This window comes from Coregonus lavaretus (assembly GCF_964263955.1).
Source record: "Coregonus lavaretus genome assembly, chromosome: 8".
Classification (NCBI taxonomy): domain Eukaryota; kingdom Metazoa; phylum Chordata; class Actinopteri; order Salmoniformes; family Salmonidae; genus Coregonus; species Coregonus lavaretus.
The window spans coordinates 16,001,149-16,028,458 of NC_139995.1; the positions used below are offsets into that span (position 1 = coordinate 16,001,149).

Sequence of the window (27,310 nt, forward strand, 5' to 3'; positions counted from 1 at the left end):
GGTGTTATCATGAACAACCCTCAGTTTCAAGAGATCCAATGAGGACAAGGAAGAACATAGGAGCAGGGGATAGAGTGGGAGAGAAATAAGGGGGTACGTTAGGAAGGAGACAGCTTGGTCCCAGTCCGTTACCCCTCTCATCAGAGGAGTCTATGGGACCTGTTTCATCTGAGTAAACAGTGGTGTCGGGATCACCAGAACTGGCTGGTAATTGAGGGAGAGTGGGCCATTCTGTCAGCCACACAGGCTAAAAATACATCGCCCACTGTCAATGGGCACCAAGTGGGGGGAAAATGATTGTTCCCACTGTTGAAGCACAGGACACTCACTCCAGCAGTGACCTTCCCCATCCAGACAAACCATCATCATGGAAAACTTTCCCTTCAAGGATCATTCCCACCATCAAAACAACAATGGGACTTTAATAAGACAAGTGAGAAGCAACAACCGAAGGATTAGCATGCTTTTGTGCAAACAGGAACATTTGGCATCTTTCATGGCTGTGTCCTTTGATTAAGGTACGTCAAAGAATAAGAGAGAGAGAGAGAGAGAGAGAGAGAGAGAGAGAGAGAGAGAGAGAGAGAGAGAGAGAGAGAGAGAGAATATACAGTTTTGGCAGAATATAGGAGAGTGTGTTAGAATATTACAATGAGGAAAGACACTCCTTGGAACGTGGAAAGGTTATTGATTTGTCCTGCAATCATTTCCTGCTCTTTGATATGCAAACGATCTAGTGTGAATTTACAGCAATCCTATCAGACTCATTTCACAGTTCTTAGCCCCTGCGTCTCTCCAGAGTCCTTCGCCTCATTAGGCCAATGTTCTCCATTACGAGCATAATTAAAATCTTCAGTAGCTTATCAAATTAAAAATATTTTTGCTGATCGTATTGAGATCTTCACTTCACAGTTATTTTCCACAACAGGAATAAATTAAGACTAAGCATTTTGTATTACGATCTGGCGCTTGAAAGGGCCACTTCTGGTATCTATAGAGGGAGTGATTAAAAGGGGGGGAATCCGGAGAATATAAACCCATCCGAGATAAGCATGTGCAAATCATCTTTCATTTGCCATTGCTCATTTTTAGAATGGATTTAATTAATTGTAATGTTAAACGAGTGGTCTTTTACATCCAGTTGAATTCACAGCATATCCAAAGGGTCTTTCAGTATGTTTTAAACATGTGACTCATTTAAGGACAGATCTGAATACCCAATACAAATTTGCACACATTCCCAAAGTGGATCTTTCAATATGCTATTAAAAATATGAGTTAACCAAATACATTTTTGAATGACAATGCAAACGGCTAGAGAACATACCCTCACGGGGGGATTTTATTTTTCTTATCAGCTTTTGCCTCATTTATGTCAAATGAAAGCAGGCTTCTCTGGCGCGGTGGTAACAGACACTGTGCATACGGATACATACACATATACATTGTGTGCAAACAATGGCTGGGTTCTCTTAGAGATGGTGTACAGACACGGCATTATCCTTTCTCATCCCCAATCTGAGGGTGTCAGGATCTCTGTCAGTCAGCAGGAGAGACAACATGCTCTCTCAGTGTATGTGTTCCAACACAAGAAAATGTCTTGTCTTCTAGGGATTTTTTTGCTTTCTAAGGCTGCTGTGTGAGATGCATGTGCTTGACTTGTTAAATGAGGTTTAAGTCTTCTGTGTCAATTGGAGGCGGTGCAGAGCTTTAAGTATTTTGCACATTAATGCGCTTTTGAGAATATTACCCCAGGGTCCTGTTTCTGTAGAAGGTGGGGTGGTGTGGGCTGTTTTGGTTGTAACGTTGCTATTGTAAACTTTTTGTGTGTGTTCTGCCTCTCCTCTTGTAGGAGAAATGATGGTGATTATTCAGATTTCATGCCTTGTCTGGATGTTAATTATTTACTTTGGGCATGAAATGCGTGTGAATGCCAAGGATTTGTGTGTACGAACACGCTTCAGATCACAGGGAGAGAGCAGGGGGGAGCAAGCACTCTCCGTGCATTACCCTCTAGTGGAATATTTTTTAATTAATACTTGGCTTTGTTTACAGACCCTTTGATTTAATTATGTGACGAAGAGAGTTGGATTAGCTGTTAATTGATTTAGTTATCCAATTTGTTTGTTTCAGGCATGATTCCAGCGGAGCTTCAGCAGCTGTGGAAGGAGGTGACGAACGTGAAGGAAGAGAACAGCAGCAGCAACAATAGCCACCGCGGCCTGGACCTGTCCTCGCCACAACCCCCCAAGAACCCCCTCCTCAACCAACACGCCTCCACCAACGGACAGTACATGAGCCACTCTCTGAAGAGAGAAGGGTGAGTTGTCTCTCTCTCTCTCGCTATCTGGCTTCCTCTTCCTCCTGAGCCAACAGCTTCTGTGTAACATGCTGGGTACAATAGGTTTTATATTTCCAGGGAATGGGATGTGACTGAATGTGTTACTAATGAAGTTGTGCTCATTGATTTAACATTAAAGATACCACAGATTATGATATTCGCCACAATCTGACCTCTTTTTCTAAACTGGGGTGCAACTAGGCATACATATGTCCTTTCTACTTCATGAAAAAAAAATCTAACTGGAACTCATTATGTGTGACATTCTCTTTGCTGTCATCTTTGACTAAAGAAAACAGGAGGCCTACATCGCCCCCATTTAAAAACTGCAATTCCTTGAAGGGGTCTAAGTTGATGGACATGTTCCCATAGGGCTTTGCCCACAGATGAATATTAATTTATAGTTTGTAAGTACCTTCCTATTTTCATTAAGACACATGCTTGTTCTGTGTTTCTGAATCCAGCTGGGGATTGCAGTGAAACACCTGGGAGCGAGGGAGTGATTTGGAGTTTAGATTGCAGTAATGGAAATGGGATCAGCACACTATTAATTAGAGGGTCAAGGGTGCTGTTATTTCAGTTGCACTTAGGAAACTGCAGCTGTGACTTGCAGGGCTCCGTTTGGTTAAATACAATTCAAATTACCAACGTCCTCTCAACAACAGAAAAACACACACCCTGCAACCTTCGCTTTCCCTCCGGATAGTGACGTTTCTGACATTGGTAAAAACATATAGCAATTTCACAATACAATAGAAGAGACAACTAGCCTTCTATAGGTGTGGCGTTCAGAACATATTGAAGCCAAGCAATTCAGACTATACAGTTAATCTACTGTATTCTTTAGTTAAATATAATTAGCATCATTTATATTACATAACTAAATAAAAACACATTCTAACTTTAATTGGAATACACTACCGTTCAAAAGAAACTGATCAATAGAAAACCCTTTTGCAATTATGTTAGCACAGCTGAAAACTGTTGTGCTGATTAAAGAAGCAATAAAACTGGCCTTCTTGAGACTAGTTGAGTGTCTGGAGCATCAGCAATTGTGGGTTTGATTACAGGCTCAAAATGGCCAGAAACAAATAACTTTCTTCTGAAACTCATCAGTCTATTCTTGTTCTGAGAAGTGAAGGCTATTCTATGCGAGAAATTGCCAAGAAACTGAAGATCTCGTACAACGCTGTGTACTACTCCCTTCACAGAACAGCGCAAACTGTCTCTAACCAGAATAGAAAGAGGAGTGGGAGGCCCCGGTGCACAACTGAGAAAGAGGACAAATACATTAGAGTGTCTAGTTTGAGAAACAGACGCCTCACAGGTCCTCAACTGGCAGCTTCATTAAATAGTACCCGCAAAACACCAGTCTCAACGTCAACAGTGAAGAGGTGACTCCGGGATGCTGACCTTCTAGGCAGAGTTGCAAAGAAAAAGCCATATCTCAGACTGGCCAATAAAAAGAAAAGATGGGCAAAAGAACACAGACACTGGACAGAGGAAGATTGGAAAAAAGTGTTATGGACAGACAAATCGAAGTTTGAGGTGTTCGGATCACAAAGAAGAACATTTGTGAGACTCAGACCAAATGAAAAGATGCTGGAGGAGTGCTTGATGCCATCTGTCAAGCATGGTGGAGGCAATGTGATTGCCTGGGGGTGCTTTGGTGGTGGTAAAGTGGGAGATTTGTACAGGGTAAAAGGGATCTTGAAGACGCCATGCCATACCCTGTGGACGGCGCTTGATTTAAGCCAATTTCCTCCTACAACAGGACAATGACCCAAAGCACAGCTCCAAACTATGCAAGAACTATTTAGGGAAGAAGCAGTCAGCTGGTATTCTGTCTATAATGGAGGGGCCAGCACAGTCATCGGATCTCAACCCTATTGAGCTGTTGTGGGAGCAGCTTAACCGTATGGTACATATGAAGTGCCCATAAAGCCAAACCATCTTGTGGGAGGTGCTTCAGGAAGCATGGGGTGAAATCTATTCAGATTACCTCAAGAAATTGACAACTAGAATGCCAAAGGTATGCAAGGCTGTAATTGCTGCAAATTGAGGATTCTTTGACGAAAGCAAAGTTTGAAGGACACAATTATTATTTCAATTAAAAATCATTATTTCTAACCTTGTCAATGACTACATTTCCTATGCATTTTGCTATATTTCCTATTCAAACTCATTTCATGTATGTTTTCATGGAAAACAAGGACATTTCGAAGTGACCCCAAACTTTTGAACGGTAGTGTATGTGTCAAACAGAGACCATTTATTATTACATGATATAAAAAATACACTATCAATATTTGAAAACGATGTTGATCTGATGTATCTAAGTTAGACAACCCCTCTTTTTGTTGGAGGCTTGATGTGATATTTGTAGGTTTTCCAAAATATTTCCCTGAGCCTCTGTGTCTTTAAGGAAGGAATTAATTTGGCATCCAACACGTTGACTTGCTTTCTTGCACTGAGGCGCTGATCTCTGAACTGCTGGTGAGAAGCCTCCAGGCGCCATGAGCTCACTGCACAACATCTGACTTGTGTTTCACTGATCAAAACCTGTGTGTCATTATGAAGGCAATGCAGATGAAAACACGTTTAGCACTCTAAACCATCAGGCCTTGGGAGGTGGAGAGGGGTTCAAACACAGACAGGCAGATAGATAGTCCTCTATGGTAGTAGTGGGGAGATACAGGCCTGCATGGAGAACCTGACTGACTAACTGATTATCTCACACAGCTATAGCTTAATGGGGGACCTTGGAATGCCTTATTTGGAAAGGAAATAAATGCTATATGTTTTACTGATTACGGGATACTAGTTCATCACATGCATTTGTTTCAATATAATGTGAGACATTTTAGGTCAAGCGGTGTGACATCAGTATTTTGACATTCCTTTCTTATATTTTGACTATGAGGTCACACAGAATGTCCACATTTCACTGAGATATTACATGGAAACACAGATAGATCCACCTCTATCCTTTGCACACACTGTCCCAGCCACACACAGCACACACACACACATGCACACACACACACACACACACACACACACACACACACACACACACACACACACACACACACACACACACACACACACACACACACACACACACACACACACACACACTCACACAGCAAGCTCCAGACACCTCTCCTAGCTCAGTGCAGACAGTATCCACAGGCCCTGATGCATTCAGTCTGCTCAGTTAGTCAGTCTGTGCTCTAGCCTCTGTGGCTGAAGATTAATCAGAGGGGAGGATATTGACACGCTCCCTTCATCACCTGCTTCAGATGTGACCAAACAACAAGTCCCAGCTGAAACATTGGAGAAGACGTGCATGAGAGGCTGCCTCCAATGCCTTGCGCTCCCTGTCAGAGATTAAAGAAGACGTCAACAGCAGTTTAACACACGCTCCAGTGAAGAAGGCAATCTGGGGTTGAATATTCACAGAGTATCTTAGATCTGTCAGAAACCCAAGCAGGTGATTTCTCACCCGTCTCTCTGTTCTGTGCCGGTGCTGTGGATGGCAACACAACGTTTCCAAACGCGGCTTTAAAATATAGATGACTGATATAAATGAGAATTAAAAAATCCCTATTAAACACTGTATGATGCCAATTTAGATTCATGTAACCAATAATCCTTTGCTCATGTTAATTTCCACATGCTTAAATCATACAACTATCAAGAGCATTTTTCATCTCTTTTGATGATGCAGACTCCATTCTAAACAGAATCTGAAATATTATTAGGCATGATTATTCCATAGAAAGCTATAAGAGACGTCTGTGTTATAATCCAGGGATTTGAATAATCAGGTTTTAGATAATGGCCTGGGCTGGGTGTAAATAGAGAGCATCCACTCATCCTCCCAGTGCTGAACGTAATGAACTTTTAATTGATGTGGTTTTGCAAGTCCTTTTGTCATGCAACAGAAACAAGCCACTCTGATGGACCCGTTTTCCCGGCTGGGCTCAGATTGGTTTACAGCAAGCCCTAAGTACCATGTAGTTAGTTTCATGTGTCATATAAAATCTGCCCAGGCACAGCGACGCCTGCAACTAAAACCTTAAGTGCATCCACAAGCATCATTCACAGGTCTTTTCACTTCCGTCTTAAGGAAGGAGGAGAAATTCAATCACTGCAGAGACGTTGTTCCCACTTTTAGCAGCCTCCAAGAGCCCTCACTCGTAGCAGGACAGACAGGGATCCTGACTGAATACGCCCCAACATGGTGAAGGCCCTCTCCCTGTCAGTTAGTCATTCTTGCTGGTCCGAGCTTTGGGATGTGAGGAGAGAAATACCCCTGTGAGCCAGGTCTCTTTGATTCGCTGATATAAATGCAATGTATCCTATCTGTACCTGACATCAAGTCCCCATCCCTGCACTGCACTCATTTTGTGCAAGAGAGAGAGATATGGAGAGAGAGAGAGAGAGAGAGAGAGAGAGAGAGCATCCTCCTTACAAAGCATTTGGCCCACTTACTTCCCAGCAACCATCAATAACCACAGCTCAGGGACTTCAGCTCAGCAATCTGTTAAGGAGATAAATAATCTGATTTGGCACGACACTCCCCTCTCTCGCCTTTAATTTGTCTTACACCCGGAAAATGATAATTAAATCATTTAGGGGTAAACCCTTGAGTGGCAGGAGAGACGAGAGAATGGAGTTGGGGTAGTCATCGATACTCACTCTGAGAGATGATAGACCTTATTTTGACTGGCTGTACAGACAGACCATGTCCAGACTCTGACCCTGCTTGGTAGACACATCAATCCTCTCTCTGTTTGGTAGCAATAGACTTAGACTGACTGTCCCAGTTAACTGTATGATCCCTAGGATCATACCTTGTTGATGACCTAAAGCATCTTACTCAAAAATAGACAGATTGTGTACAGTGTGCTCTGGTTGTGTGTTTGCCTGCGGTATGGTAGGCCTATGTGTTGTTGGTGTTTACAAAGTGCAACACCTGGAAGATTTGGCCACGTTCTGTCTAGGTAGAGGCTTTTTGTTCCTATTCTATGCAGGAAGCAGATGACACAGTTTCCCTCATTGCTGTTACAAGATCATTAGAGTTCTCTTCCCCCAGGCAGCAAGGCAGCCTGACAATAATAGCATCCTAACAGACCTGCCCAGGGTGCGAGTCACATTTAACTCCACCACAGAATTTGAGAGAGAGAGAGAGAGCTGAGGAAAGGAGCTGTTTTTTCTCTCCTAGTGCTGAATGAGAATGAGCTCACAATAGGGAGAAACCTCACAGAATCCCAGGCACTTCTCCTATTACACTAATGTAGCTCATTTGGTGTATATTCTGTCATTTACCACTGTTTAGTCATTTGCCGTTTAAAAGTTTTCTTCTGCCGCCAAGCAGAGGCTTCCAAGCTCTGTGCTCACCGACTCCCAGCACACACTCCACAATTCAATATCTTATTAATAAAGAATTAACCAACATGCCTCCTCGTAAAGAATTAAAAAAGGATCTCTTTAAATTAAAAATCAGCACTACATTCAACAGTCCACACATTTCCTTGTTAAAAAGTCATTATAATAGATCTTCTACCATCTATTTATTAGCTGTATCAAAACAGAGGTCTTAATGTGTATGCATAATTCATAATTGGATTTTTTAAAATATGTCTTACTTTTGAGGGGGGAAAACTGTTAACCACATTCATGAATGCTTCACTGCTCCCTAATTGTAATGCAATTGTCACGTTATGAACAATGTGAACTCTTAAGCAAGTAATTATAACGCAAGAAAACCTGTGACGACCCTTAAAATTTCCTTCTTGAGGTACAGCTTTACTCACATCTATACAAATGAGATTTTAATCTGAACAACAGCGTAGTTTAATCCTGCAAAATTGGCACACCCCGATTAAATTTTTATTTATATATATATATATATATATATATGTATGTATATATATATATATATATATATATATATATATATATATATATATATAAAATGAAAGATTGTTTCTGTAATTATATGCGTTAGGATTGGTTAAATTGTGCAGAGGGCTTTTCAACCGTCATCCTTAGTAGAGCAAATTTACACACAGAGCATATCCATATGAATCAGACAATAGTAGTTAGACTGAATGCCTAACGACAGTACTGTGGAGATTTGGACCTAATGAATCTTCCCTTGCCCTCTCTCCCTTCTCAGCCTCCTGCAGAATGGGTCATTACGTAAGTAGCAGTGGTGTGCTAGACTAGAGAGCCACTAGCAGCACAGGTGGTAGCGATATAGGACAGTCCCCCAGACTCTTGTAGCTGACACTTGTACAGTGCCTGTGTCCATATGGCAGACTGTCTTGCTCTCTAACACAAACCGTCTACACGCGCAGGCCTCTGCATTGTACTGTTTCTGGTTATACTCTGTGTTTCCACTTGACTTGCCATATGGAAGATGTTGTGTAGTTTGTTTTTCGGGACGATCCTGGTATTTACAGCGGATGTTGTGAAGCCGTAAGCCTCTCCTCAGTTGTGCTAGTGTTTGGCCCCTGCTGATGTCGGTTGGTCCGTCCGTCCGTCGATCGGTAAATAAGCAGACAGGGGCTGTTTGGTATTTACTGTTTGTGCTCGACGGGAGGCTGGCAGATGGATTTTTGTTGTGGGACTGGCCAGCCCGTTCCTCCAGGTGGGTTCTGGGATAGGGTTCAGCGGTCAGGGCGTCTCAGGGAACCCCTGGCTGCCTGGATCAAAGTGGGCTGCTACTTGGATCACTGACATTAAATAATTACAGATTGGGTCCCTCTCACAAGGGCTGCCCCTACGAGGGCCGCCACCTCCAGCCAGAGAGGAAGCAGAGATCACAAGGCTCACACTGCCCACAGTTCAAAGGTCAACACAAAGACAGGCTTTTGTGTTGAGACACCACAAGGGGCATTCTCCCCAAACCCATCAGCATCCTCCACTTCAAATGGTGTAGTTCTGTATCATCAGCCATTAAAACATCCTCCACAAAGAGACTGTTAATAGGCAGGCATTAATGTACGTCTGGCTTTCTCTTCCAGATCTACGCTAGACGACCACCACCACCACTCTCACCACAGTCACCCGCTCTATGGGCACGGGGTGTGCAAGTGGCCTGGATGTGAGGCGGTGTTTGAGGACTTCCAGTCATTCCTGAAGTAAGTTTCATTGCTTTTAGGCTGCATCTCTCTGCAGTATGTTACGTTTGCTTCCTCAGACTCCAGTGTCTTGTTCCCGTGGGCGTCTGGCCCTCTTCTTGGGTCGATTAAGGTTTCTCCTGGGGCTCAGTGGCACTACAGGTGCAACGGGTTGTTATGTGTGTGTGTGTGTGTGTGTGTGTATGTGCATTTGTGCACATGGGCATGTACATTTGAAGTCGGAAGTTTACATACACCTTAGCCAAATACATTTAAACTCAGTTTTTCACAATTCCTGACATTTATCCTAATAAAAATTCCCTGTCTTAGGTCAGTTAGTATCACCACTTTATTTTAAGAATGTGATATGTCAGAATAATAGTAGAGAGCATGATTTATTTCAGCTTTTATTTCTTTCATCACATTCCCAGTGGGTCAGAAGTTTACATACACTCAATTAGTATTTGGTAGCATTGCCTTTAAATTGTTTAGCTTGGGTCAAACGTTTCGGGTAGACTTCCACAAGTTTCCTACAATAAGTTGGGTGAATTTTGGCCCATTCCTCCTAACAGAGCTGGTTTAACTGAGTCAGGTTTGTAGGCCTCCTTGCTCGCACACGCCTTTTCAGTTCTGCCCACAAATGTTCTATAGGATTGAGGTCAGGGCTTTGTGAAGGCCAATACCTTGACTTTGTTGTCCTTAAGCCATTTTGCCACAACTTTGGAAGTATGCTTGGGGTCGTTGTCCATTTGGAAGACCCATTTGTGACCCAGCTTTAACTTCCTGACCAATGTCTTGAGATGTTGCTTCAATATATCCACATAATTTTCCTTCCTCATGATGCCATCTATTTTGTGAAGTGCACCAGTCCCTCCTGCAGCAAAGCACCCCCACAGCATGATGCTGCCACCCCCGTGTTTCACGGTTGGGATGGTGTTCTTCGGCTTGCAACATCTCATCTTTTTCCTCCAAACATAACAATGGTCATTATGGCCAAACAGTTCTATTTTTGTTTCATCAGACCAGAGGACATTTCTCCAAAAAGTATGATCTTTGTCCCCATGTGCAGTTGCAAACCGTAGTCTGGCTTTTTTATGGCGGTTTTGGAGCAGTGGCTTCTTCCTTGCTGAGCGGCCTTTCAGGTTATGTCGATATAGGATTCGTTTTACTGTGGATATAGATACTTTTGTACCTGTTTCCTCCAGCATCTTCACAAGGTTCTTTACTGTTGTTCTGTGATTGATTTGCACTTTTCGCACCAAAGTACGTTCATCTCAAGGAGACAGAATGCTTCTCCTTCCTGAGCGGTATGACGGCTGCGTGGTCCCATGGTGTTTATACTTGTGTACTATTGTTTGTACAGATGAATGTGGTACCTTCAGGCGTTTGGGAATTGCTCCCAAGGATGAACCAGACTTGTGGAGGTCAACAATTTTTTTTCTGAGGTCTTGGCTGATTTCTTTTGATTTCCCTATAATGTCAAGCAAAGAGGCACTGAGTTTGAAGGTAGGCCTTGAAATACATCCACAGGTACAACTCCAATTGACTCAAATTATGTCAATTAGCCTATCAGAAGCTTCTAAAGCCATGACATAATTTTCTGGATTTTTCCAAGCTGTTTAAAGGCACAGTCAACTTAGTGTATGTAAACTTCTGACCCACTGGAATTGTGATACAGTGAATTAAAAGTGAAATAATCTGTCTGTAAACAATTGTTGGAAAAATTACTTGTGTCATGCACAAAGTAGATGTCCTAACCGACTTGCCAAAACTATAGTTTGTTAACAAGAAATTTGTGGAGTCGTTGAAAAACGAGTTTTAATGACTCCAACCTAAGTGTATGTAAACTTCCGACATCAACTGTACGTGTGTGTGTGTGTGTGCTTGCGTATATGTTTGTATATGTGTGTGAGTGGGTGTTGGGTGTGTTGTTGTGCCTCTCTATGAGGGTGTTGGGGTGTGGTCTCCACTGGGCCCTGCAGGGGCCTCTAATTCCTGTGATAAGTACCGTCCCCATGGTGATTCTGGCCATTTCCCCCAAACAAATAACGGGAGGATGTTTATCTGGGGCACCCAACACTCAGGGCGCTCTGCATGTTTGCCCTTGTCACTGGACAGGGATTGGTGTGTGTGCCTTCGCTTCCCTCACTCAGCTCTTTCTCTTGCTTTCTTTCTGTCTCTCTCTGTTTGCTTTTCTCTTCTCTTCTGCTCTTTATTTTTGTCTCTCCACTGCCTCTCTCACCAAACAAGCTGTCTTTAGATCACGCCTTAATAACAGCACCAGAACTAACTTATTGTCACGTCTCAGATTCAGTAGTTTTACTCATCAACAACATCAATTATAACCATGCCGTTGGACCCTCTAAAACATTTACATTTTAGTAATTTAGCAGACGCTCTTATCCAGAGCGACTTACAGTAGTGAGTGCATACATTTTCATATTATTTTTGTTATACTGGTCCTCCATGGGAATCGAACCCACAACCCTGGCGTTGCAAGCGCCATGCTCTACCAACTGAGACACAGGGGAATCAATCTCAGGGTCTTTTGGCTTCTTCTTCTAATTCATATCCACTCTGAACTGGGCTTGTGATGTCCAGGCCTGACCCTGTTTACTAATCAACATTGTGTGCAGTGTTCTGTGGGTAATCCAACACATGACACCACTATGGCTACAGAGACAGAGGATGAAAACATCTGTGGCAGCAGATCAATGGGTGTCTGTCGCCCCAGATTAGTGGCACTTTAAACAAGATATGACACATTTCCATTATCCTGGGCCTAAACTAAAACAAGTAGTCAGGGCACACAGAGGTCCCTCACAAGATACAGTAGGTGGAGACTTAACAGTCACTACAGTTCTGCTGTTCCTACTCAGTGTTTGGCTTTTCATTTCATACTATGCAGCTGGTCACTTTGAGAGAAGTTTGTTTTGAAAAGTGTCCTAAAGTGTTTACAGCACCGCAAAACACTTTGAGATAATTTTTTATGATAATAATGGAAGCTACCCTGGATTTATGTGTACTGAGAGAAAGCACAGAAAGTTTGAGTTGTTTTTTTAAACTCTGTTTATAACACATTTTCACCAAGTTCTTCGACTTAACAAATTAGCAAAAATATGACTATTTTGTTCTCCCTTCACATTCCAGTTTTGAGAGTGTCACCTTCAAACCATCACTATTTATTGTATTCTGACATTGCCTCACACTTTGTTTATAGAAGTGAGAGGAATTAAAATCTGTGTGCCCGGTAAAGCTCTCCTTAGAAAAAAGCCTTTTAGTGCACTCTGCAATGTTTTTACAAGTGTTTTTATCATGGCAACATCTTGTTTACTTTAGTTGCCTGCATAAACTGCTTGGAACATGTTAAGAAAACCTTTGGAGAGAGTCTCCACAAAGCCGTCTTTGTGTAACAGCAGACAAGAGAGCAAGCAGCTCACCAAGGTGTTAACTCTCAAACCCTTAAGCACTTCCACATGAAACCCAGAGACTGATACCCCACGTCTCAAAAAAAACAAAAACACAAATAAATACAATGAATAAATCAGGCATATACTAACAATACATTTATAAATGAATGTTCAGGCGGATAGACATGTTGGAAGTGAACTGGAGGAGACAGTAGAGACAGCAGAACACTAAGTACTGTATAGGAGAGTGGGAAAGGTGAGGAGGACTCTAACGTCAACCAGATTTCAGCTCGCCATGCCAACAGCAACAACTAACACGGGACTGAAATATTGTTTTAAACTGTGTGCGTATTTATTCTGTCTTTTAAAGAAAACATGACATACCTACATGCACTATCTCGATAAATAAAAAGGGCCAAATCCTGTTTTCAATTCAGTGCTGTGAGAGGTGGGGTCCGGTTTGTAGTAGAGCTCACTGTTTTTATGAGGGTCAAGACCACCTCTTCAGTGGCCTTTCAAAGGTCACAGCCAGTGAAACACTGCACTGCCCTCTAGTGCTGCACCCTCTGCCTCTCTCTCACTTTCATAAAACTAACTAACTCTCATACCTCAACACTCTCTGAGAATTGCTTAAGAAGAATAGGCTATTTGGTGGATATGTCTTTTGTAGACAATGTTGTTCTTCATATTTCTCAACATATGTCTCCTAAAAGATGTCTCTTAAAATCATTGAACAATATTCTTGAATATCTTATATTTAAAATGCAGTTTCTACCCGATGTGCAAACAGTTTTGTTGAAAACAATGAAAATAGAAATTAAAATGTACACAATGATCAGCTACAGAGTATATGGACATGTGCCATAGGGCTGGTCCAAAGTAGTGGGTCCAGTGTATATAATTAAAACCAGTAGAAAAAGAAAGGCACCCTAAATGATAAGTAAAAAGCTGACTGTTTAAGGAATGTCTATTTAACTTGTTTTATTGTGGCAATTTACATTAGGGACTGTCATCCTGCCAGAAAGCTTTTAAAATCTGCTTCATTTTAAGTCCAGAAAGTGACACATGCCAACGTTCATAGTGTCTCTCGATGTCAATTCCCCGTATCCCCAGCTAGCTCCACGTGTCCAGACGCTCTTCGCAGGGCTGCATTAGGGGCCATTTGAATATTTCATTTCCTATTAATTATGCACTGTGACTCTCCATGTCATTAGAAGAAAAAAAATGTGAATGTAACAAAGGATGAAGAGAAGTGAGGTGCATGGCTTCCATGAACAGAGACATTCCAAAGCTCATCACGTAGGGCACCCTTCATTGAAAATGCAGTCTATGCCGGTTAAATAAATTGAAGTTGAAACGTCTTTACCTATTTATTAAAAAAAAAATGGTAAGATGTGCTGAAATGTTTACCAGTTTCAACCTACTTAATTCAATGGTATTTTATTTAATTCAGATAAATGTGAAGCTGAGAGTGGACAGAATTGATTTCAGCAGGCAGGGTTATCGTTCACGCTTTCTTCAGATGTGCCTTCATTTCTGTCTTTTTGTCAAAATAATTAAATTGAAAATACTAAATATATATTACATACTATTTACAAATATATATACAACAGCGCCATCTGAAAAGCAGTGTATTTTCCATAAAGATTTAAATCACTGTGCCCAAGGTTGAAAATAGTCCACTAAAAGAGAAACCTTCACATTCAAGCAGAATGCCATCAATTTCCCCTCCCTTCACATTATGTCAGTTTTGTGTGTGTCTGTGGCTTTTTAATGCACAAATGTGTTGTCGGTGTGTTAAGCAATCGGCCCACAACAAAACTGCCAGGGTGGCCTTTAGATTTATTGGGCCATCATATCAGCCCGGCCTGCTATTGCTACTGCCCCGGTCAGGTCTGGCTACTTTGATTTGCAATAAATGACAGAAAAAGTGTATTTGAGAAGGCAGGCACGTCGCACACCATTCCTCCCTCCGCCGGCACCACTGTGAGTGCGTAGAGGCATGCATAGTGACAGTGACCTACATGGTCACTGAAGATGTGATATAATTTATGATATATATAATATATTGGATCCATTAGCGAGCATAATGAAGTAGTGAAATGAAAGGGTATTTGTGAAATCAGTTCAAACATCCTGCTCGGATTATGATTAAATGATTAATGAAATGCCCCTGCATAAGCATTTTCAAACAGTAATTCATGCGGAGGCTGATAAAAATCCTCCAATCATATTTCCTTCACTCGTGAACCTTATCTCCACCATTTTATATAAATCACGGAAAAAATCCTGTCTGCTGCCGGGCAAGCTACTTATTTAGATTAGTAAAAATGTGCAGGAAAAGAGAACATCTTCGCAGTATAAAATAATCATGCATAATTATATTCATAATTCAAGTTTGTGACAGATTCCATCTCTCTTCTTCTTGTTGTCCTTTGCCTTTCCTTCTGGCTTCATTTGAGTTCTCTTCATCTTGATGACATAATTAACTAAAAAAGCCACCAAAATAAGGAGAATATGCCAACCAGAAATCTTTGAAAAGAAAGGTTGCACAGTGAAACACTGCATAATTTCCAAAATTAATCCAACCTGAAATTCTTAAGTCATTTTTCTTAGCTATGAAGTTAAGTTTGAGCAGATATGGCCACCTCATGAAATATGGATTCCATTCTTCTTTGCTTAAAGAATTCCTTTTCAGGTTATGCAGATATTGTTATATAAATCCTGGTAATATTAGGGTAGTTTTATATTTCTGGATCTGCACAGTATTTACTCATTATTATCAGCATGTGTGTTCACCATTCCTACTTTATTCCCACAGTACCCATACAGAGGTATTACTAGATCACGTAATCACATAAAGCATTATAGGATTTGGATCAAATTGTATAAAAGGCTGCATTAAAACCATGTGAAGACACATTGAGCTCAGAATCTTTGTTTTCTCTGTTCTGTTTCCTCTCAGGCATCTCAACAATGAGCACGCCCTGGACGACAGGAGCACAGCCCAGTGTCGGGTGCAAATGCAGGTCGTACAGCAGCTGGAACTACAGGTATTGTCTCTCGTTTTCACCCAAATATGCGTGGCTCCTTTCCTGACACTTCCTCTGTCTACCGCTCCCCCCTCCCGCTCCCTCCATTTCGCAGATATGAACCATGGGTCACACATTGAGGGGGGTGAAAGAATGAAATTATTTTGTACATTTGTGAGTAACCAGTCATTAAAAATGTGTTATGTATGCATGACAGCCAGACAAAGATATATGAAGGGCTCCGGGGCTAAGTAGAGAAGATAATTACATTTAGAATTTTACTGGGTTTTAAGGTTATTTATGACTTTAAACTGTTTGGCACCAACAATAAAACACTTATTGAAATGCTCAGGCAGCAGCCAACGATGGGCTTCCTCAGTGTCGACTAGGTTTATTGGAACAAAAAGATACGATACCATATTTCTCACAAATAACAGTGATCAGGAATATTAATGTAGTCCTCCCTATGAGTGGCCTGATAGGCACTTCGTCCATACGAGGGACCCTGGAAAATATACATATGTACATTAAGTATGCGCTAATGGAAAAAGGGATGGCACAATTTTGGTACATTAGTGTGTGTAAGTAAGGGCTGTGGAGAGGTGGGTCTGAACACTAACTGGTCACAATGCCCACTAGGCAGGAATCAGGTGTCTTTGGGGAAGGTTTGCACATGTTATATTACAACTGAAAGGTAGACCTAACGAACCATGCCATTAACTGTTCTTTTTGTGTAATTTGTTGTTGTTGTTGCTGCTAAGCAGGCATTGTAATCAATGGCATTTGTATGTATAACAGATTCAATGCTGTATACACTTCCATTTATCAAGAGTACAAAGCAATGACGATTAACAGAATTTTAACCTCGAACAACGAGGTTACAAGTTCAGTTAAGCATTTCACAACACTACCATCTTACTTATTATTTATGCTCTGGTTGTGTGTCATTGAGAGCGACTCAAAGTGTGCGAGTTTATCAGACACATCCTGATTCCGCCTCCTAACCCAGCGTATCTCTATAATGTGACCTGGCAGCTACTGTAAGACATAGTGGACAGTTTAGGACAGGTAGGCAGATCCAGGGTTTGTTATTGGCAATGGGACCTAGAGTATAGTTTAACCTTGAAGAAGAGACATCGCCAGGTAGACTTGTGCATGAACATTAAGGTATCAAAATACACAAAGGTTTATAATCAGAACAACATATTAAAAAACTACTTTCTACTGGATATATGACATACAGTGAGAAAGAACATAATGTATTGGATTGTACTACAGAGAATTAGATTTTTGTTCATAAAGGATTTAATGGCTGTTTTTTCCTTCTCATTACAGCTAGCAAAAGACAAAGAACGTCTTCAAGCCATGATGACGCATCTCCACGTTAAATCCACAGAGCCCAAACCCACCCCACAGCCAGTGAGTAAAAGCTCTATCATATGCCTGTTTTCCGTCCTCCTCTTCTCTCGTTTGTCTAATTGCCACACATATATTTATTAAAATATTTCCTCATCTCTTTATTTATCTGCTAAACAAAAGCAGCTGCTCACTTGAGAGGAGCACTTAATATTGTTTGGATCACATATTTTGACATCCCAGATTCAATTTTGTTCTGATGATTAACTCAGAGCACGTGGTAATAGCATTCAGTAGTGGCTGAACTAGTGTTGGTATGAGCTGACACCATAGACCTCTGTAGCATGGTAAAATATAGACGTTTCTTTGAAATTGAAAAATCTCCTCAACATCTTCAATTGGTTGTGAAGATGGTATACTGGGGATTCCACCAAATAAGCTTCAGAAATACAACATGTTTCTCAAATTAAGAGCAATTGTGATGGCTGTTCAATTCCTTATCTTGCCACATTTTTCGGACCATAACACCATGTGTCTTATATCAGCATGATATAACTTACTGTTTAATCCTTGTCTTATAGGGGTACCACTTAACATACAGCATACTGCTATTTTGTCATGTTTAAGAAGGAGCCCCATTACCATAGTTCAGTCATTGTGACAGTTCATTCATAGTGCCGAAGGCATGAGGGCCATTACACTGCTGGGCTGAACACAGAGGCACACACACAGAGGCACACTCACACACTTACACACTTACACAGAGAGAACCTCTCCTCTGACGAGTTCCTTTCAAAGCCTCAATCATTTATTTACAGTCAGTCTGGAGCTATTGACGGGCAGAGTCTCTGTACGGCACGCCACACAGCGCAGGAAGGCAGGCAGGAAGGCAGGCAGTCAACATAAAGTGCCTGGAGATGTGACAATAGGCTGCTTGTTGGAGCTTTGCCTCTGTCACACACACTGATTGTGTAGATTAGGCTTCGGAACGAGTGCCTGCCACATGGACATTTGTATATGAAAAGTGGCTGGGGCAGCAGATAGCATCTTGACTTCTCTACCTCTCCTCTCCCCAGGGCCAGTGGGAATGGTTGTGTCAGGGCTCTGTGTTAAAGCTCTGCGGGGTGGGTACCAGACCAGTGCTGGTTTTATTCAAATAAATACATTTCCTGCATTCTCCAGCGGTGGTGCAGTGCGTGCTGGTAGTTGCTATGATAAATGTGTCTAGCTGTGGTGTGGCTCGGTGGCTGGATCAGTGGGGGAATCTCACAGGTCAGGGCCTGAGTCCCAGCTGGAGCTCTCAGTTAGACAAGAGCTGGAGATGACCTCTGAGTTAGACCTGGCTTTAGACTATAGACTGTTCAGGGAGTGGGTGTTGATGGGAGAAAAAACATTCAGTCACATCAAACAACAGCAATTGCCTGCATTTTACAGTTACCATTTTACAGTTACCATTTTACATTTACTATTTTACAGTTACCATTTACAGTTACTATTTTACAGTTACCATTTTACAGTTACTATTTTACAGTTACCATTTTACAGTTACTATTTTACAGTTACCATTTTACAGTTACTATTTTACAGTTAGTCCTAATTAAATACGTAACAGATACTGTACATACACAGTGTCAACTGAATATAATTGAATTTATTCCTATGAGCTGTAAAAAAAAAAAAAAAAAAAAAAGAGAAAAAAAAGATGAAGACAATACTGTGCATAAACAGTCAGTGTGTGTGTGCATGCGTGTGTGTTTGTGTTTGTCTTTGTGTGGGCCCACGCGGGGGTGGGTGTCTGTAGTTGGTGTCACTAAGCATTCTTGTCAGAAGTCTGACCTTTTTGCAGTACATAATTAAGGAGGGACTTTTTGTTTATTTTCTTTAGCAGTTTGGCAAGTCAAAGCCAGTATAATTAGATCACCAATTACCATTTAATTAATTTCTGTCTGAAGTCTCATTTTGTCTCTGCACTGGAGTGAGCCCAAATGCTGAGGGAAAGAAAGAAAGGCTATTACCAGGCTGTCTGGCCTATTGTTGAGGGCCACTCACTGTTTTTGGCAGGGGAATATGGATGAAACATGAAACAAAGACTGCTAATCCACAGGAAAATAGGTCTATTGATAGTATTGTGTCAGAAAACAACCAACACAAGTGTGATTTATTTGGCCCTTGATTTAGAATAACACACTCGTACAGTAGTGAATGTACCGTATACATTTATGTGCTTACATGAATTGTGAAACACATCATTTGTGTAGAACTCTGCCAAAAGGGATATTCTGGCCTCAGAATTCTTAATAAACATTACATGCTGTATTTACACATATCTCTATTGATGCAGAAAAAAACAGACACAATACCCATGTTTTAGCAGGTGTAATGCAAATGAATACAAATACACAGACTACAATTAATTCAAAAAATCACACTAGCCGTAACCTCGTTAAGTCAATGTCATGTCAAGGATGAATATAGCAGTGGTGCCAGCCGTGCAGGCAGCCCCAGATATCTTTATTATATACCTGTCTATCATGTGGGGCCATCTTGGTGGTAATGACTGCTAATAGGGTTGTGGTAATTGGGTGGCCGTGGAGGATCCATGTGGGGGTTGAGATGTTAAACACTGTCTGTTCACTTTCACCTGCAAGCCCTGCATCTCCACTGTCACCTACAACCATTATCAGCTAAAATTAGATATCTGATACCTCCAAAGCAATTGACAACCTTGGCATTTCATACATTTGTTAGCACAATCCACAAATGATTGTCAAAGATGAGACTCCTCCTGCCCACTCTCTCTCGCTTTCTCTCTCTCTCTGTTTTTTCCTCCCCTCATTCCTTGCAGACTGAAGTCATGTTTAATTTGGGAACTGGCCTCCTTCGGCAAATGAGCAATTAGAACAATTTTGTGGGAATATGTATATGTGTCATTAGCTTTCCTGCAAATTAATAGCTGGAGCAATGGGTCAGACTCGAATTTTCCACTTGACTGCTGCTCCACTGTGGAGGCTTGGCAGTGTTTGGAAGCAGCCACAGCTGCTGGAAGCCATGGTATACGTTCAGAGCACTTGGCTTAATTCGTTTACCTTGTAGCCATTATTACTAATATCCCTCCCCACACCCCCACCCTTGACAGAAAAGCCACCCCTCTCACTCTCCCTCTCTACCAAATATTTGGGATCCGTCTTGCGCCAGACAGCCCAGGTGATGGGGTCATTCAGATACAGCATTTAATCATCAGATCACCTCCATAAGCATCTCCTAATTAGAGTCCTTACAATACAATTTCAGCTTGTAATTAGCCCAGATTGGCCGCTTCCTTTCCGTGGCTTATTAGTAGCTGCTCAGCGGTAGGTAAGAATCACATTGTCATTTGTCAGGGCTGTTAGGGCCGCCCATCTCCCCTCGCCAGTCGCCACGGGGATGTGATGCCAGTAGATCAAACAAAGGGAAGAAAACAGAGAGCTGGGAGCTGAGCCGTTAGAGAATGAGCAGGACTCCTCGGTTGTTTTCTAAACGTTTAGCGACCGTTCACGGATCATCCTCAGGGTTGCCCATAATTACAGCTGTGATCAGACTAGCCAATGAGGCGTCTGAGACGCTGGGTAATTAACGAGCTCTTGTCTGTCTGTCTGTCTGTGTTTTGTTTTGTTTACTCTCCCTCCCAGCTCAACCTGGTGTCCAACGTCACCCTGTCCAAAACAGCCCCGCCTGAGGCCTCGCCCCCTCTGAGCCTGCCCCAGACCCCTACCACCCCCACGGCCCCCCTGACGCCCCTGTCCCAGGCCCACTCCGTCATCACCCCCAACAGCCTCCACCACAGCGTGGGCCCCATGCGCCGGCGCTACTCTGACAAGTACAACATGCCCATTTCCCCAGGTACTGGACGCATATACCACACACACACACACACACACACGCACATACAATTTCAAATCTAGCAGACTGGAAACGTATCTATAATAGCTACTGACTATGGCCTTTCTCTATGTTCGTCTGTATGTTGTGTTTGCTCCCTTTGTACAGATATTGTCCAGAACAAAGAGTTCTACATGAACGCTGAAGTCAGACCTCCCTTCACATATGCCTCGCTTATACGCCAGGTAAGGATCCTTTGGTCGGATGCCTCCACTCTGCTCTTCTCTGGGCTGGTAACTTGCAATGTATTTAATCTGTCACTTAAAGGAATAGGGCCTTTAATCTGCTTCAGTGGCTTCTGTGGTTAACAGAACACGCAGTAGATAAATATTCAGCCAAGACACAGACTGCTTATTGTCCACTTATTTTCTCTCCCTTCCTTGTTAAATTTCAAATACAATTTAGACGCGCAGCAGAAGATTAACCATCTGCAAATGAGTGCAAGAATGCACTCGGGACTCCAAAAACGGCCATATATAACATTTGCTTTTGATTAAGCATTACAGTGGATGTGATTATTATGAAATTCATTTCACACAACAGTAGGGACGAACCTGTTTTAAGATGGCCAGTCAATTATCGGCCAGCCCGCAGTAATCTGTGATCTCAGGAATTTATCTGAGCCTGTCATAATTGCTGGCCTGTAATCTGCCTGAGAATTGTTTTTGCTTCCCTCCATTTACACTGAAAAAAGAAATATATTCAAATTGTGAGATTTGAATGGGAACCAGACAGTGTTCCATAAAGAAAGCGAGAGGGCACACATCATCCACATCATCACACGGACAGACGATGCACTGTAGTCTGTGTTCTTTCAGGAGAGCACACACAACCTTCATGCCACTTGTGAATAATATATTGTTTTTCAGAGTGAACAAAATGTTAAATGTTGTTTCTGTCTCTTTTTTCCAGGCTATCCTTGAATCACCGGAAAAGCAGCTAACACTAAATGAAATTTACAACTGGTTCACACGAATGTTTGCATATTTCAGGCGCAATGCCGCAACATGGAAGGTAAAATAACTCTTCACTTTGACTTCCTTAGACTAATATAAAGGGCAGGGACTGTTGTGTTGATCTTGTGGAATTAAATGATAGTCAAATATATCAAGTTTAAAAGCAATGAATGAACCTTTACCCAATTCATAACTGTGCCTGCTTATTCTATCCGAATAGAGACACCTCTAACACAAACACTGTCTGTAACCTCGCAGAAAAATGATGAGGGAAATTGTGCATTCTTGTAAAAGAAAATCCCCAGCTAATATTTGGAGATGTTTTTGGTGGTGGGTGGCATGAGTTTAACGCTCCACAGTGCTGCCAGGGACTCCTGGCCGAGACCCTCCCACAGAATTTAAACTGAGAACACCTTTTCCACTGGGCCACACACACACAGGCAGACAAACCCCAGAGAAACAGAGAGAGAAAAAGAGAGGGGTTAGAAAGAGAGGAGAAGCGGAGGAGTAGGAGAAAAGAGAGTGATGAAGCATTGAAGGCTACCCTCATAAGGCAGGGAGGGCCTGTAGTGTAGCGTATCCACAGTGCAGCTGTGAATAAACCCCCAAGCCCCCCCCCCACCAGCCCCCCTCCACAGCTCACTGTCCTCTCTTTTTAACTTCCTGCCTCGCAGGCCGCTGACAGCCCTACCATAGGGGCACAATGAAGTTTTAAACACCAAATCCCACACTGTGAAACACTGCTGAGAGTGTAGCATAGAGATGCACATGCACACACACACATGCATGCATGCACGTACACGCACGCACACACACACACACACACACACACACACACACACACACACACACACACACACACACACACTCAATAAAGCACTCAGATGACAAAGGACCAATACTTATACGGAGTTCCAATCTCATGTGTCAGTCTCATGTGTCAGTGATTGGTTTATTTAAAGGGGCAATCTGCAGTTGCTACATCCATTTTCGGACTTATAAATAAATTATATGTACCCATTGATTCTTAAATAATATTTAACATTTAACATTTAAGTCATTTAGCAGACGCTCTTATCCAGAGCGACTTACAAATTGGTGCATTCAACTTAGGATAGCCAGTGGGACAACCACATCTTGATCACAGTAAGTACACTTCTTCAAACAATATAACTTATAAATGCCTCATGAGCTTAGTTTAACTGTCGTACCACATCAGAACCCAAAGTATAAGCTTCTTTTATGCATATTTTAAGCAAAGTAAATGTTAACAAACACTGTATACCCTCAAAACATGGTTAAAACTATCATTTTGATAGCATGGATGGTCACCGTTTGCATCCATAGCTCTGTCTTTGAATTCTCCAGCCTCATCCCTCAGCTTTTTACCGAAACAGTGGCGCTTTGTTATTGTTTCAACTGCTGATTGCCACTTTAAGAAAAGTAACCTGCATACTCTGCCAATGGTCTTATGAAAAAGCTTATCATATAACCCAAAAGCTAAAGCTTTTGGAAATGTGTCTTCTCCATTATTGTTAAATTGTAGGTAAGGTCATAACTGAAACTGACAAACCAAACAGACTGGTTTATTTGATCAAGGTCTTTGTTCAGTCTGGGTTTTTGTTATCAAGGTCTTACAGAAGGCTCTTCTCAAATGGCTCATCATAAATTAAAGCTCTATGAATGATATTTTAAAAGGATGTTGATGAAATGAAACTGTATTGCCATAGTAACTGGAAAATATTTCCACAATGTTTTTGTCATTTGAAACTTTTTGGCAGTCTACTGCCAATATATCACTGATACTTGAAATAATGTACTGTATTATGTCCAGGTTCTATCATGTGCCTGTCTATAAATGTTTCTTCTCTGAGATGAAATGGTTCATGATTAGACATTTTCTTGTGTTGATAGAATTTTTCTCTCCCTTCTTTTTTTTTACACCAACTGCAGAACGCAGTCCGGCATAATCTTAGTCTTCACAAGTGTTTTGTGCGAGTAGAAAACGTTAAAGGGGCTGTGTGGACAGTGGATGAACTAGAGTTCCAAAAGAGAAGGCCACAAAAGATCAGTGGGTAGGTCTGCCATCTCTGGCCGACTCTGGCGTTTGTCTGGTTGTGGATCTATGGGAAGAGGCTGCTCCATGTCATTGTCTGCGTGCCACGATGTCCCCCAAAGTCGCTGTTTGCTTTAGTGTGCAGCATCCCCCATGCTTTCAGTGTCCTACCCGTGGTGGTGTACCAAAACCCACATTGGCTTGTGCTTATTTTCATTTTGATCATCTCCCTCTCCTCCCTTGTCCCTCTGTCTGTGACTGGTGTTGGTCTGTCTGTCCCTCTGTCTATCTGTCTGTCTGTCCCTGTGTTGTTGTGTTGTGATCACTGCATCTGCATCTGGCTGCCCTGATGCTTGTCTCCCGCTCAGGGTGCCATTCGCACCAACCTTTCCCTGCATAAGTGCTTTGTGAGAGTAGAGGATGAGTTTGGGTCCTTTTGGACTGTTGATGATGAGGAGTTTAAACGCGGCCGCCACGTACAGCGAGGCCGCCCTCGGAAATACACCGCTGATGAGAACTTTGATGAGCTGCTCGTACAGTAAGCACTTCCGCCTGGCCCACCCTGCCTGCTGACCCCCAACTCCCCCCCAGACCCTCGCCCCCCACCTCCTGCATGCTCTGCCTCTGTGTTCCCATCATGCCTCTGTGTTCCCATCATGCCTCTGTGTTCAGCTCTTCCTTCATACATCATGCTTTTACACAACCTGCTTCCATCAACCTGTTTTGTCTTCCTTACAATGAATTGAAATTATTCTGTGTGCTTTTGGTGATTGATAAAATTGCATGAATTGTATGAAATGAATGATGAGCATTTTCTAAACTAAAGTTGTTGTCTGCAGAAGTCCAGCCTTAGTGAAGAACATCCAGACCAGCTTGGGTTATGGGCCGGCTCTCTCTGCAGCCTTCCAGGTAAATGTGAATACTGACTCAGTCTCAAGCTCTCTGGGCGTTCACTACTTTACCTTTTACCCTTTTACTGTGAGGGAAAGAAAGGCAGGAAATAATAAACATAACACTGTGTCCACCTCCTATTCCTGGTCACTCTTCCTTGTTTTGGATGTACGGGTGGTGGGATGGCAGGCTGAAAAGTGCTGACAGTTTTCTTCCGTTTCACCGTTTTAACACTGTGCATGCTTTTCAGGCTTCAATGGCAGAAAACAACATACCTCTATACACTACTGCTTCCATTGGAAGTCCCACCCTCAACTCCCTGGCGAATGCCATCCGAGAGGAGATGAACGGAGCGATGGACCATGGAAACAGCAACGGTAGTGACAGCAGTCCAGGACGCTCTCCCTTGCCAGCTATGTGAGTGGCTCCTTACTTTTTATCTACAGTATTTGTTTAAGACTGGAGGGAAGGAAAGAGTTTCAGCTGGTCTCCACTGATTCAAATAGATTCCAAATATAATGGATTTTGATAGAACATTTAAATATCCACCCAAATGCTTTAGAATTTGATATTAAATGTAAATGTTATACTAAATGAACAGTGCTAAAAAGGATTATAAATAAAGAGAGGATGATATTGGCGCAGATGAATGATGGGTCAGGACTGTGGCTGCAGCCCTCCCTGAAAATGGAAACTCCACCTTCTGGAAGGTTTCAAAGCCAGGCAAGGCCGGGAAGAAAAGACCGGAGCCCTCTGTTATTTCAACACAAAGTTTATCAGCTCTCCTTTATTACGGTTCAAAAATGTGTCATGCTGTCTGCTGAGTCCTGCCATAATCACCTCTTCAATTTGTTAAAATATTTACAAAATGCCAGAAAGCATAGTGACAAAGCTGCTGTCTCCTCCACACTGAAACATGAGCTGCAACACGTTCAAAACCCTGTGAGCCATCGAAAGAAAAACAACAATAAAGCATAATTAGTCTAGAAGAAATAGTCCAAGATTCCCATGTAGGAAAGCTGTGGTCGGCTTGGAAACCGCAGTTCCCTATTCACTTGTTGTATAGGAGTGTCTGCTAAGTTGTCTGAAGCCTAAAATAATACGGGGCAGGCAGCATCGTTTCCAGATGTGGGGCAGAACACCGTTGTGCAGCTATGCTAGATTTAGGGATGGCCCCGTACAACATCAGAGCTAGAGGGAAATTGTGCCGGAAAACAAAAAGGTGCAGTATTGAGCTTGTGGCGAAATGGAGAAAAGTGGCATCCTTAATCACTGTGAACATAGCTTTGGGCATCGCTCTGGAACAGGAAAGGCAGAGACAGGATGGGTGTGCTGGCCCAAAGGCTGCCTGTGTCTCTCCCTCTCTTTATCTTGAGGCTGATAAAGCCCATATTCTGAGCTTTTTCACAATTACTGTATGTGGATAAGCTTTATATGAGTACAAAATTTGTCAGAGCGTTCAACTTCAGTGCGTTCACGCAAAGCCACATTTCTTCTATCTTCTATGAAGCAGCACGCCTTCAAACAAACGTTCAGGTTTACTAGCTAGCACCCTCTATCACTCTAAAGCCGGCTCCTTCTCTCCTCTCTATTCTCTGAGAGATGCACCTCACACAAGCTACAGAATCACAACATCCTCGTCCCACCCGAACCAAACCTGGCTCACAGACCCAAAACCTCACAGCTCTTCAACTAGTGTACAGACAACAGGCTGGCTATGGAGTGGCCCAGGCCTTACAGGTGTTTACCAGCTGCCTATCTCACAGCCCTGCATGGTCTTAGTCAGAGTTAGGCTTTTAACACAGAGAGGAAACCAAGGCTGTTCTATTTTACAGGAAGACTATAATCAGGTATCCAGCCTCAGCCAGCTAATTAAAAGCAGAGTGTGGAATCAGCATGCAGTTCAGTAGCATAATAATAACAATTTCATGTTTGCCCTGCAGCTAGGGATTGAGACCTGAGGCGATGTGACTTGTGGAGTTACTTTGATCTGAAACCAATAGAAAAGCTGACTTTACTTTTCTCCCTGTTTTATAACACCAAACATTGTCAGCTCATTTGCATTGAAAGCTTGTCCATTTATTTACCCATCAAAGGGTAAATAAATCAAATTTGTTTGACAATTGTGGGTAAATAAATCTAATGAGACTGGGGTGGAACATGCATGTCCCTGGTCGCTGGTCAAAATGGGCTCAGCGTCTCATACTGACATCTAGT

The 27,310-nt window shown here is 42.2% G+C and overlaps 1 protein-coding gene across 11 annotated transcripts in view; it reads left to right on the top strand.

Annotated features, from left to right (window-relative positions):
* The window catches only part of foxp1b (forkhead box P1b), a 197,041-nt gene that overhangs the window by 164,166 nt on the left and 5,565 nt on the right, over positions 1-27,310 (top strand). For 9 of the 11 annotated variants that reach the window (XM_084167279.1, XM_084167277.1, XM_084167269.1 and 6 more), the window contains 10 exons: positions 2,131-2,317; positions 9,379-9,495; positions 15,850-15,937; positions 17,252-17,335; positions 20,941-21,151; positions 21,299-21,375; positions 22,103-22,204; positions 24,100-24,221; positions 25,042-25,111; positions 25,344-25,510. In XM_084167279.1, the coding sequence (XP_084023405.1) occupies positions 2,131-2,317; positions 9,379-9,495; positions 15,850-15,937; positions 17,252-17,335; positions 20,941-21,151; positions 21,299-21,375; positions 22,103-22,204; positions 24,100-24,221; positions 25,042-25,111; positions 25,344-25,510 (1,225 nt within the window). The remainder of the gene's footprint in view (positions 1-2,130; positions 2,318-9,378; positions 9,496-15,849; positions 15,938-17,251; positions 17,336-20,940; positions 21,152-21,298; positions 21,376-22,102; positions 22,205-24,099; positions 24,222-25,041; positions 25,112-25,343; positions 25,511-27,310) is intronic. The other 2 variants (XM_084167276.1, XM_084167270.1) reach the window with 1 other exon arrangement.